At 44.7% G+C, this 13043-nt stretch overlaps 1 protein-coding gene across 1 annotated transcript; it reads left to right on the top strand.

The window, feature by feature from the left end:
• Positions 1 to 59: 59 nt before the first annotated feature.
• LOC311003821 (uncharacterized protein) lies at positions 60 to 12228 on the top strand. The gene is made up of 10 exons (XM_083995698.1): positions 60 to 112; positions 845 to 7904; positions 8003 to 8099; positions 8531 to 8612; positions 8698 to 8806; positions 8985 to 9116; positions 9610 to 9699; positions 10148 to 10291; positions 10414 to 10598; positions 10697 to 12228. Exons 2-10 carry the CDS (start codon positions 846 to 848, stop codon positions 10863 to 10865), a joined length of 8067 nt encoding a protein of 2688 aa, XP_083851824.1. The 5' UTR covers positions 60 to 112; position 845; the 3' UTR covers positions 10866 to 12228.
• The last annotated feature ends 815 nt before the right edge of the window (positions 12229 to 13043 follow it).

Genomic DNA, 13043 nt, shown 5'->3' with positions numbered 1-13043 from the left:
GAGTGAGGCTGGAGGGCTACTACGTCACATCCGCCGTTTCCCTCCGGAAGTAGAGTTAATTTTTATTCACAAGGAAAAAAAACAGCTGTTGTTGAGAAAGAACACATCAAAAGTGAGTTTCATTGACGCATGTTGTGCCTTTGTTGTTTTGGCTGACGTTGATATCGAGAGGGGGGGTCTGTAAACTGCTGCCTCGGGGCCGAGCGGCCGCTGTTTGGGGCTGAGTTGAACAGCGAGTCTCGTTTCGCTCATTTGTTGCGAGTTGGCTGCTGCTGCTGCTAGCGTTAGCTGCCCCCACTGTGGACTCTGCAGCTAGCACACTAGCCCCTCTCTGCTACTTAAACTGACCATTTCTGACTGTGTGCACAGCTCCAGGTGGCTGTCGGCGCTCAGACTATCTATTATATCCTTTATACAGATGGTGGATAAGTGGGGAAATGTAGATCGTACATCGTGTGACTCGCTAGCCACGTAGTTTAACTACGATTTATCACTGTTTATGTTCAGTGTTAGCCAGCCTTGTTGCATATAGGAAACCATGCAATAGTAAATACATTTGGAAAAGCATGACATATAACAAGTATTTACTTGTAGCACATGGGACTGACTGTGTGCTTTTTTTTTCTTCTTTTTTTTGGATAAGGTTTGAAGGCTTGTTGTGTACACAGGAGGGATTCATCACATGTTATTACTCCACTAGGGGGAGGGGGGGATAACAGAAAAATGAGTCCCTAGTCACTTTTGTTAAATGCTAAATGTCAGATTAATGTGCATGTTTTTTTGTCGGTCTGGCTTGTTCTGTTTTGTAACATTATTTTTTCTTTAATCAAATATTTTATGACAGAATGCCGGCCCCAAAGAGAGGACCAGCTCCTCACGACTCTCAGCCCAAGATGAGGAAGTTGGATGAAGATGGGGAGGCTCTGCCATCCAAAACTGCACCAGCCAACATTAATAGGTCCCTTACCACAGGAAATACGCAAGAAAACACAGCAGCCCCCCGGACTAAGAAAAAACTGTCTACTTCAGCGGAAGAGGGAAATAAACCAGCCAACTCATCCAAACAAAGTTCACCTCCAAAGGATCCCAGCAAAACCATTTCTGACCCGCCTGTCAAAAAAGCCAAGCTCCTGAACGCCACAAGTGCCTCCTGCGAAGAAGCTCTCTCACAGACAGCGAGCTCCAAAGCTTCCCTGAAGCGAGCAGCCTCCACAGAGTCCGACGACGACTTGAGTAGCGATGATAGTAAGATTGATCTCTTCAGAGGAAGGGATGATGGCGAAAAGGCCCGCTGCATTCGGAAATATTCAAACAAAGCAAAGCGAAAGGCTGAAGAGTCGTCCTCTGACCCACAGGACCCAAGCCAAGGGGTACCATCCGGGTCCGCAGACCCAGTACAGATGGACCACAATTATGGTAGATTTTCAGACTCGTCAGATAGTCCAAGTACGGGTGAGGAAAATCAGAGCGGGAAAAAGGAATCTGCAGAGTCTGTTACTGAATCAGAGAGACAGGAAAAGTCAGGAAATCCACCACAAGCAGAGTCAGAGGAAACTTTAAACTCTGAATCAGGTGGTACAGAGGCTAAACATGAGGAATTAAAACAGTTAGAAAGCCAAAAGCTCACAGGAAACGAAACACTACCATCATCCAGAGATACATTAGACCCCATCACCATCACTGCAACAGCTTCAGATTCTCCTTGTGTTATGCCTGAGGCTAAGAAAGATGAAACAGAGGACGTTGCAGAGTCCACTAAAAGCCAAAAGGATGTAAATGATGAAACACTAGTGGTGTCAGTTGAAACACTATGTGCTGTTCCTGGAGAGGTAGATCCAAGCCGTGATGGTGAAGACAAGGCAGACGAAAAAACAGACTCAGCTTGCAGACCAGAAAGTCAGAGTGGCATGAGCAGTGAAACCGAAATGAAGGAGGCCGCAGAGTTAGTTTCTGAAGGGATGAAACTGAATATAAAATGTAAAACCAAGGAAGGCGAACATGAAATGAAGGGAGGGATTGAAGCAGCTGGTGTCTCAGCAGAGCATAAAGATGGAGGTGTAGAGGAGAAAACATTGTCAAACAAAACGGAAGAGGTTCTGGTAGGAAACGGAAATCCAGAGAGTCAAACAGACCTCAGTGTCAAAATTCAAGTCACTTTTAAGGAAGAATCCAAATCTGTGCACATGACGGACCAAGTGCAAGAGAAGTTTACCAGCTCTTGCGATGGCGTAAACAAAGTGGTGAGAAAGTCGGAAGAAAAGCTTGAAGAAAGTGGAAGAAAAGGAGTCGAATTCCAATCAACTCAGTCGGTCATTGGCGCTGCGTCTTTTGTTGATGTGCAGCTGAGCCATGATGTGACACACAAGATGACTGACAGCTGCACTGAAATATTGACTCCGGTTTGTGAGGCGGGTCAGGAGCCAAAAGGCAGAGAGATGCTCTCTGAATGTGTCACAGTCCCAGACGGTCAGACAGACATAGACATGAGGACTAAAATAACACCAGGAGGGATGTCTGACTCAGCACCTGGAGTGGGTATACAACACACAGCTAACCACAGAGTTAATGATCAGACCACCGAGAAACCTGCTGAGGTTAAAGAAGATGGGGGAGTTGAAAACTCTACAAGTGTGGGAGAAGAAAAGGAGACAAACTTCGAGTGTGCTTCTGCAACAAATGGTCAAATCCAAGCGGATGTACAGGCTTCAGCGACATCAGAGCCGGAGATTTCTAATCCAGCATCTACAGCGGAAACACAGAGCCCGAGGAGCCAAGAGGTTTGTGAACCTATTACAGATATATCTACTGAATTTAATAAGGATCATGAGGTTGAAAATGCTAAAATGATAGAAATGCAGACCACATTGACGTCAGAGATTTCTCCTCCAACTCCTAAAGTGGAAATACAAAATCAGGAAGAGCAAAAGAGTGACGAATTAACTGCAGACAAACCCACAGAGATTTGTGGAGCTATTGAAGATAATGGGAACTCTGCATCTGAGAGTGAGAATAGAATGGAAATGCAAACTTTAACAACATCAGACATTTGCAGTCCAGGACCAACACTGGAGGAGAAGAGACAGGACAGCCCAGAGCCGAGTGAACCCATCAGAGACAGAGGACATGCAAATTGTGAGAGTAGAGAAGATGAACACAGGGTTGGTGCTGGACCGGTTGCTGCTCCTGAGGATCAAACAGAAGTGGATATGCAGACCGGAGGTACATCACAGGAGCTTCCTAACCTCACATCTTCAGTGGAAATGCAAAACCAGATGGGTCAGGAAGTCGGCGAACCTGTCGCAGACGTGTCTGATGAATTTCATGAGGATCAAAAAGTTGAAAATTCAAAGTTTGCGGAAAATGAAAACAAGGTGAACTTTGATCCTGTGGCTGCAGCAGAGAGTCGAATGGAAATGGAAACGCCGACAACATCGACACCAGAGATGGCTAACTCAGCCCCCTCAGTGGAAATACAAAAAACAGGAGCTGCAACACCAGGGGAGGTATTTAACATGTCACCTTCAGTGGAAATGAAAAGCGAGGGAGTCGGTGAACATGCTTCACACACATCTACAGAGGTTCACAGCAACCTAATGATGGAAAATTCTCAAGATGTGCAGACTGAAGATAAGATGAACTTTGAAACCAGAGCTGCACCGATCAATCAGATCTCATTGGAAATGCAGACCACATCAACTTCTGAGATCTGTACCCCAGCCACTCCAGTGGTTACAGAGACTCAAAAAAGCCAAAATGAAGTGGGAATGGAGACTGCAACAACGTCAGAGATGTCTAATGTCGCACCAGCAGTAGAAATACAAGAGCATAGGAGCCATGATGTCAGTGAGTATAATAAAGACACATCTACAGAATGTGTGACTGCACCAGAGACTCAAATCAGAATGGAAACACAGGCTAATTTGACATCAGAGATTTCTACCCTGGCACCTAAAGCAGAAATACAAAGTCACAAAAGCCAAGAAGATGCTGATCCTGCAATAGACAAGTCTGAAAAAGTTGAAGAAAATCAAACGCTTCCTCCAAATGAGTGTAATGAAAATGGAAACAAGGTTATTACAGGATATGACAGTGGCACCGAGAGTCCAGCAGAAATGGAAATGCAGACAACAGCAGCACCAGAGGAGAGTTCTCATCCAACAACTGCAGCACAGACACAAAACCAGGGAGGTCTCACTACAGGCACTGAACTTCAAAAAGATGCAATCACGGCCTCTACTGAGAGTAATGAGAACAAGGAAGAGGTTATCGCTGAGTGTGTCAGCGCTGATGAGAATCAAACAGAAATGGATGCAGAAGCAGCAACAGCACCAGAGGAGATCTCTGATCCAGGATCTGTAGTGGAAATACAAAACCAGAGAAGCCAGGAAGTCGGTGAACCTGACACAGACAATGATGCTGAAAAAGATCCAGTGGCTGTAAGTTGCTGGAATAAGGAAGATGAGGCTACTGCGCAGTCTGTTGACATCCCAGAGACCCAAACAAATATGGAAACTGCTGCCACGCCTGAAGAGATTTCTGCTCCAGCACCTATAGCGGACCAGCAAAACTATAGGACGGAAGAAGTCACTGAACACATCACAGCCTTATCAAATGCAATTCAGAAACCTCTTCCTGTGACTGATTTGGAAAATAAAGAAAATGAAAATATGCCTGAGACAGAGCCTGGTGCTGAAGATGTCCAAGGGGATATGGATGTAATAAGTGGATCAATAGAAACCGTTGATACGGCCTCAGAAGTGGAAACAGGGAAGCAAATGATTAATGAGGCCAAAGAAGAGGCTGCAGTCATTTCCAGTGATGGGGCTGACAATGGAGTCGGTTTAATTGAAGGAAAAGGAGAAGAAACTGCGAACAATGAAGTACTCGTTTTTGTTTGTGGCCAGCCAGATGACGTTGATGTTGTAATTCAGGCATCAGAAGAGCAGATAAAGACGGTTAATCAGCCAGAAGTTGAACCTCACGAAAACCAGATAGTGTACGAGCCCATAAGTAGCCCAGAAAGTAATGACGGCAGGGAGATGTCTACAGAGTTAGAGAGGCATGATGGTGTGTCTCTACTGGATATACAGAACCCAGAGGCCCAGCAGATAAAAGAGGATGTATCCAACAATGAAGAAAACAAAGAAGTAAGTGAGCCACTAGTGGGAAATGAGGAAACCGTGAAGGAGCAAACTTGTGTGTCTGACAGCCAAGCGGCAGATGAAATGGAAGTACAAAACAGTACTGTGCCAGAAAGTCCTCTCCCCGTGCAGTTGAAGCAAAGTGCCGTGAATGTGGATGTGAAACAAGTAGCAGTCATCAGCTCCAGTGATGATATCAGCGTGCCAGATGGCCGGTCAGAAGATGCAACAGAAAAAAGTGACAGGAACGGTTTTCCTGAGTGCGTCACCGCCACAGAGTTTACCGAACAGGTGCGGGAGGACACTGGACTTCAGGAGGTTGCAGACGTCACGGTGACAACGACTACAGCCGCCGCCCGAGCCGGGGTACCAGATGGTGCAGCTGAGGAGTACGTGATCTTAGAGCCCGTCCCCGAGAGTGAGATTCAGTTTGATATCATCACTCAAGCGGCGGCAGAATCGGGTTTGTCTGCGTCGTTTTCCGAGGAGGCAAGTCCAGACGGTGGATTAGAAAACCTTTTGAACGGTTCCCAACAAACCGTTTCTCCTGACGCGGAGGCACATGAAGTAAAAGATGCTAAACTGACCGGTTCAGGAGAAGAGAAGGAGGCCGAGGGGAGGGCAGAAATATCGACGGGGGAAAGTTTTGAAGTTTCAAATTCTGACCTTTGCCAGCAAGCACCGTCTGACAAGATGGATGTTGATTCCACAGAGATGGATATGACAAACGTGAACGCTGAAAACACAGATGAAGGCGGTGATAATGTGGTAATGGAAAGCGTCGAGGGTAACGTGGATCTCCAAGAAGTGCAGATTCTGCAGGACATAGAGATCGGTCATGAGATTGTGGTAGCAGAGGAGGAGAATGACGAAGACAGTGACGTCATAATAATACAAAAACCCCAGGAAACACCTGAAGCAGTCCCTCCTAAAAAGGCAGATGAGAAAGCTGATGAGAAAAATAAAGACAACATCAGTGGAACCAACTTGAAGCAGAACAGCACATCTGGTGAGAAGGCTGAAGATGATAAAAAGGGACAAGAGCCAGAAAAACCCAAGAAGCAAGAAATGAATACACAAGCCAGAACAAAAGCTCGCCTGGCAGCTCTGGCTGAGCAAAAGGCTGCAGCTTCGAAGAGAACAGCAAACAGGCAGCAGCTGAATCTCTTAGCTCTGTGTCAGGAAATCGCAGAGGACATAGCCACAGACAGCATGCTTTTGAAGAGGATAGAGGAGGAGAAACAAGCGGCGGCAGCGGTAGCAGCAGCAGCAGCCGCCGCATCCGCAGCTGCAGCTGCAGCAGCAGCAGCAGCCGCCGCCGCTGCCAAGAGTGAAGCCATCAAGAAGGAAAGTCCACCGGTCAACAAGCAGGATCCAGACACCGTTGATGTTGCCACTCCGGCTGGACCTGAAGGGTGCTCTGCCTCGGTGACCCCGGCTCCGGAGGGGCCGGTGGCCCAGCCTTCGACGGCTGACTCAGCTAACGCCAAGCCCGATGCAGAACCCCCAAAGAGACGTTTCTTCATCACGCAGATTTCAGTACCGCTGAAAGCCCACGAGAAGAAGAAGTTGACTCGATATCAAAGGCTAAGACAGGTGGAACTGCAGAGAGAAAAGATGTCCTGGGCACGCGTCAAGAAACTGAAGTCTGATCAGGCAAATCAGATGTTTTCAGACATGGACTGGCAGTCTCCCCTGTCCTCCACATCTTCCTTTGCAATGGGTTCTTCAACCACGGCCCCTCCTTCTCCTGCATCCACTTCATTGAAATCATCCCCGTCGAGTCCAGTCACCTCTAGCAAACCTGCCACACCAACACCAGAAGTCCCCAAGGTTGAGACTCCTAAGGCTGAACCCATCAAAACAGAACCTGCAGCAACAGAAACCCCTAAATCTGCACCCACTAAAGCTGAACCCACCAAACCTGAAGCCTCTAAAACCGAACCTCCTAGTACTGAACCCCGGAGAAGTACAAGGCAAAGCAAGGCTCAGGCTCCGAAACCAGACCCTACTCCAGGGCCGACCCCGAAAGTGACCAGATCGGGATCAAAGAGGACCCTCCCAGCGGTGCCCCCTCCCATGCCCAACGGAGTTACTGCTCAAAAACCCAAGCCTGTAGAGTACAAGCCATACAGACCCCGGCCTAAGTATTCCTTTGATGACTTTGAGCTGGATGATGACCCGCTGCCAGTAGCTCCGACGAGGCCCGCCCCTCAACAAAGGCCTGCACAGCTAACACGACCCAACCCCCAGTTACGCCCCACAGCTCAATCTCAAACCACCGTTTCACCACAACTCGCCCACCAAGCAAAACTCAGAGCTCAGGCCGCACCTGCCGGACAGACCTCAGGTCAGTCAAAGCCCAACATCGCAGCTACAGCTCAGTTAAAACCGGCCTCCTCCTCCACCACTCCACAATCAAAGCCTGCTGCCACAACAACAACCCTCCCTTCAAAGGCCGCAGCTGCACCCGCAGCTTCACCGAAACCCGCTCTCACAGCTAAAGCTCCGTTAAAGTCTCCGGGCTCGACGACACCACAGGCGAACGTGGTTTCAGCTCCGGGTCCACACAAGCCTGCTGCTTCCGCTCCCACCCAGGTGAAGCCTACAGCTAGTGGAGGAGCAGCTCCGTTGAAGCAGTCCGCTCCAGCAACATCTCAGCCCGCTGTGTCGACCACATCTGAGACAAAACCTAAGACGGATGCTTCTCCCATGTCTCAGAAAACCACAAATCCACCATCATCCGGGGACGGCAAGTGCAAGGTAGCTCAGAGATGAATTCCGCCGCATTGTATGTCACAAGTGGTATATTTGAATACACTGCAGATGTCACTTATCTCTTATCTCCTCTTTTTACATAGGAAACAGCTGATCCACTTTCATCCTCTCCCACCTCTTCCTTTTCCTCTGAGGAGAAAGTGTCTGATGGCAAACAGCGGTGCGAACAAAAGCCTGCAGGTATGTATTTATTTACAGGTGGCATGTTTTATTTAAATGTGCTATTTTCTACAGATTCTGCCTGCAGGGTTTCTGTCACTGATCTTCTGTTCTTATTCTTGCACCCTTGCGCATTTAATGTGATAATATATACTGTTATCACTGAGTGAAAAACTAAAAGACGGTATGTGTTCTGAAAAGCACTTAACCACCATAAATTGAATGCAATACAATATGAATCTTGATATTATCAAGGTGATTGTGGGATATTGCTTCACTGCTGTTACTTATTACACAACAACATGAAGCTGAAAGAATGTATGTTATTAGTATAGAGTGTGTGTGCGTGTGTTATTGATTTGGCCATGTGTTATTATTGCTGTGCCACTGCAGATATATTAAAATTGTAATTAAATTATTCCAGTGTGTAAAGATCTTAACTTTTCTCCCAGTCTCCGCTGTTGATCCGTCTCCAGAGGATAAGACAGAAACAGCAAAGACAGCTGAGAGCACCTCAGAAAAACCTTCGCAAGAGTAAGAAGTTTCTTTTAAATCATTGAATGTCTTCTTTTTGTCTTGTAGCAATAAAAAACTAATCCGTGGTGTGTTTGTATCACAGCAAAGCAGCGAATCCGCAACATGGCGAGACCCCTCTCTCTGATACTTGTCTGCAAAGAGAAGTCAAGAAACTAAAGGAGGCTGACAAAGATGGAACCCAAACAATTATTGTAAGTGGATTGTTTAAGAATTTCTTTCATCTGTTTTTTAATTTAAGAAGCACAGGCCAAACCCATCGGGCTGTGGGGGAAGCTCATGTAAGCTACTCGATATCCCTGGGATTAGATGGATCTCTTCTTGCATATATTTAGATCTAAGGCGTGATCTCTTGTGTCCTTTGTGCCACAGGATGCAGGACAGAAGCATTTTGGAGCGGTCGCCTGCAGCGTGTGTGGGATGCTCTACTCCGCTGCCAACCCCGAGGACGAATCTCAGCATTTACTTTTCCACAATCAGTTCATCAGCGCTGTCAAATATGTGGTGAGAGCAAGTTTCCTTTGATTTCATATGCTATTTTCTTGCCCACCGGCTCACACTACTGACTCAACAGGGCAAAACACCAGTGTCTCCATGCAACACTGTTTAAAAATACTGAAGAAGCGTTCACATAGTGATTTGAATAGTTTATTTGACCTTTGGAGTGCTTAGTCATTGTACAGCGTAGTTCCACATGGATAAACAGGTTAACAGTTTGGTTCTGACTCCCCACCTCCATAAAATCCCCAAAGCTCAGTGTTTAGTTGATTTGTTTTGAGAAAATAATCTTGAAGCAGCATGTAAATAAATACAGCAAAGGAGTGACTGACGATAAGGATGAATGAAACTCCAGGTTATAAAATAAAGAGATAAAAAAGAATATTTAATATTTAATGTATTAATATTTACACAATGTGTACCATTCAGGTAGTTAAGAAGTAATGAAATATAATGGTAGAAATTGAATAGTGTCTTTTTCTCTGCTGTGTTCTTTCAGGGATGGAAAAAAGAGAGGATTCTGGGAGAGTATCCAGATGGAAAGATCATTCTTGTCCTGCCAGATGATCCCAAATATGCTCTGAAGAAGGTATGTTTACAGAAACAAGTCTTTTTGGTGCTTGTCACTGTTGTGGGCGGCCCTGCTGAGGCAGTCTCAATAGAAAGATGCTATTTATATAGAATACTGCAGCATTGTTCATCTTAAGAGAAGGAAATATAGCGGCTGTCTTCTTTAGATAACTCAAAATGGGCTTATTATGTTATGTATGAAATAAGCTGTATAGAAATGGGCATAGGAAAGTACAGTTGCTGCATTGCGTATACTATCACAGTACAGGAAAATTAATTGATACATAATATATTATACAAGAAGGCTGAATCAGGATTTTTTTTAAGACAGCTAACAACATCTAATATTAAAATTCTTTATAAGAGACATAATGTGTGACATCATTCAGATCACAAGTATCATAAACTGCCTAAACGTGGTAGCTGCATGTTATTTCTTTATTAAACACTCTTTGTTTGTTTGTCAGGTTGAGGAGATCAGAGAGATGGTGGACAATGACCTCGGCTTCCAGCAGGTGGAGACCAAGTGTCCCTCTCAGACTAAAACCTTCCTCTTTATCTCCAACGACAAGAAAGTGGCTGGATGCCTCATTGCAGAGCACATACAGGAGGTGAGAGACACCCTGTTGATATTATGTTGCATGCTTGTGTCCCCACAGATAATGAACAGATTTCGTATTAGTTTGGTTTAAACTGAGCCTGGTGCATGTATGTTTGTATGATCTGTCCACAGGGGTACCGTGTGATCGAGGAGTCCATACCAGAGGGTTCAGAGAGAGAGAAAGTGATGTTTGAGCGTCAGAGAGCTTGGTGTTGCTCCACCACACCGGAGCCGGCGATCTGTGGCATCAGCCGCATCTGGGTCGTCAACATGATGAGACGCCAGGGTATCGCCTCGCGCCTGATCGAGTGCCTCAGGTCAGTGCGCTTGAAATCTGCCAGGATTTGATCTGATAACTATCTGAAAACAAGTGTAACCTAACCAATACTTCCCTTTGTGGTTCCTTCCTGCACAGGAACGACTTCATCTACGGTTCATACCTGAGCAAAGACGAGATCGCGTTCTCCGACCCCACTCCCGACGGCAAACTCTTCGCCACAAATTACTTCGGCACCTCTCAGTTTTTGGTTTATAACTTTGTGAGTGGAACGCACTCGTCTCAGCCCAAAACTGATGCGGTATGACGGTCTTCAGGAAAGGTAACGACGGATTTAACCGACTAACTAACAGGACCTGCCCTCACTAAACACACTCTTTATTTGTGAAACAAAACAAAAAAACTGTAAATTACTCTTGGAGCAAATCCACGTTGGTTTAAATCTCAGGATGAAAACAACAAGGTGTTGTTGAAAAATGTTATTGATTTACCCTTTAATCCCTCCCTGCATAGTATTTTGAAAAAAAAGAGTATTTTCTTTATACATTTTTAAGCAAACAATTGGTTTTATTAGAAGTATAGAGTTTACATGCATGACCTGAGAGCAATAGAAAACAAAGAGCATCTCATTGTTTCTTTTAAATTCCTGAGGAGCATAAGATCAATTGACCGCGTCAAACGAATGGTTATTTTAGCGTTTGTCCTCATTCTGTTGTAATGTGTTTTTTACACTTAAGTCATTGAGTAAACTATCCACCGAGTCCACTGAGGCTTCCATCATCTGTAATGTTAAAAGGTAACAACTGCACAATGTACATGGAGCAGTTAAGGTTGACTTTTTTTTTTTTGTCCCATTTCAGGCCCTTAAGTTTCACTGTCATGTTTTCTTGTAACATTTCAAGCCGATCATCATCCGCACTTGACGTGTTTATCGACGGGACTCATTTCAACAATCGGATCGAGGCGTTGAGGGTTAGACCTGTAGCTTGGGCATTAATTGTGTGCTCTAATTTTCTTAGATCACCTCGCCTGAACTGTTTAGTTTTCCAAGCTGAGCCATATACTGTACACCATTTAGCAGGGCAATGTAGCCTATACTGTATGAGTGATGTCTTTTATTTCACCAAGGCTGTCTATTGCTTTGTTTGTGCCTGAATGAATAACATGTGACTTACAATGTTGATTTGTTTTCTCTTCTTTTCTTTTTTTCTTTTCTTTTTTTTTTTTAGCCTCATGTCGCTATGAGCAGCATTTGGCATTTTATTGAGTTAGCTTAGAGTATCATGCTCCTATTCCTTAGTAACAACAAATGAAAATGTATATCAAATTATCATGTAGATTTATGCATACTATAATGAAATCTATAATGGAAGATGAGCAAGATCTTAAGGCTCAGGTGTTCAGTGGTATGTGAGGGATGGTGAAGGTCATCCAGGTTCAAGCCTTTCTGATTACTAACGGGAATATTTGCTCAGTGGTCAAGGTGAACGGACCTCTGCCTCTCTCAACACAGATCTACAGTATAGCATCATTGTAATCCATCACTTATTTTCTTCCTTCTTGTTTGAGCAGTTGCTTTTAGACAGATGTGTCGTGTAAGAAAAACAAATTTGATTTATACGAAGCTGTTATGTAAATATTTATTTAAATAATAAACAATTTAAAACGTTGTTGGTTGTAAAGTTGTTTTTTAACCAACAGGTGAGTGATTGTGTACTCCTACTTTGGCATGCTTACAGTGCCATCTAGTGGTAGGTAAACATGTCAGCCCGTAATGTTTAATAGATTTTTACTATATGTGCTCTGTTTAGTTTAGTTTAGTTTTTTATTTGCATATTATATAACCTGCATAAACAATGAAAATAGTCAAATGAAACATTGTGCAGGAGAGGTAGAAGCCAAAAAATGCTTATAAAAATACCTCCCCTATGTAAAAAACAGGTGGTCTTCAGAGTAAGAAGATGTGCTCTGTTGTGAGATGTCACTTTGGCAAAACGATCAGTTATCCCCATGATGTTTAATGCTAATAGATTTGAAATTGCAGTAATTGATGGTGTATATTTACATGTTTGATATCATTGTAAATTGTGGGAACTGTCATGTTTTCTCTTTGTAGTTGCAGATGTAAACACTCGCCTCTTAGCGCATTCCTCGACACTCCTGTCACAACACGGACCAGCTCGATGGCAACTTCTGAGAAACAAAACAAGCTTAGAACAACACGGATACTTCCTCAGGCCGAGAGTGAGAAAACAGAGGTCCCACTCCCCGCTCCTCCTCGGGGATCTGATACCGATCAACAGCAGAAAACAACCCAGCTCAGCTTTCCTAAGGTATCTTCAAGGCCCGCTCACCTTGGCCTCTTGACTTACACCTACGCTAAGATCGTGACGATAGCGACGACTAAATACACAGTATGTGGTTAATCCACTCCAGGATCCATGGGAGTGATTTGGTGATTTGAATTAAATCCATGATAAGTTCA

The sequence above is a fragment of the Trachurus trachurus genome (assembly GCF_905171665.1).
Source record: "Trachurus trachurus genome assembly, chromosome: 20".
NCBI lineage: Eukaryota > Metazoa > Chordata > Actinopteri > Carangiformes > Carangidae > Trachurus > Trachurus trachurus.
This window is presented reverse-complemented; position numbering and strand designations above follow the sequence as displayed.

Excerpts from the sequence above, each read along its gene's own strand:
- LOC311003821 (XM_083995698.1), top strand. The coding sequence starts at position 846 with ATGCCGGCCCCAAAGAGAGGACCAGCTCCTCACGACTCTCAGCCCAAG. Across the intron at positions 7,905-8,002 it reads CCGGGGACGGCAAGTGCAAG|GAAACAGCTGATCCACTTTC; the intron begins GTAGCTCAGAGA and ends CTTTTTACATAG. Across the intron at positions 8,100-8,530 it reads GTGCGAACAAAAGCCTGCAG|TCTCCGCTGTTGATCCGTCT; the intron begins GTATGTATTTAT and ends CTTTTCTCCCAG.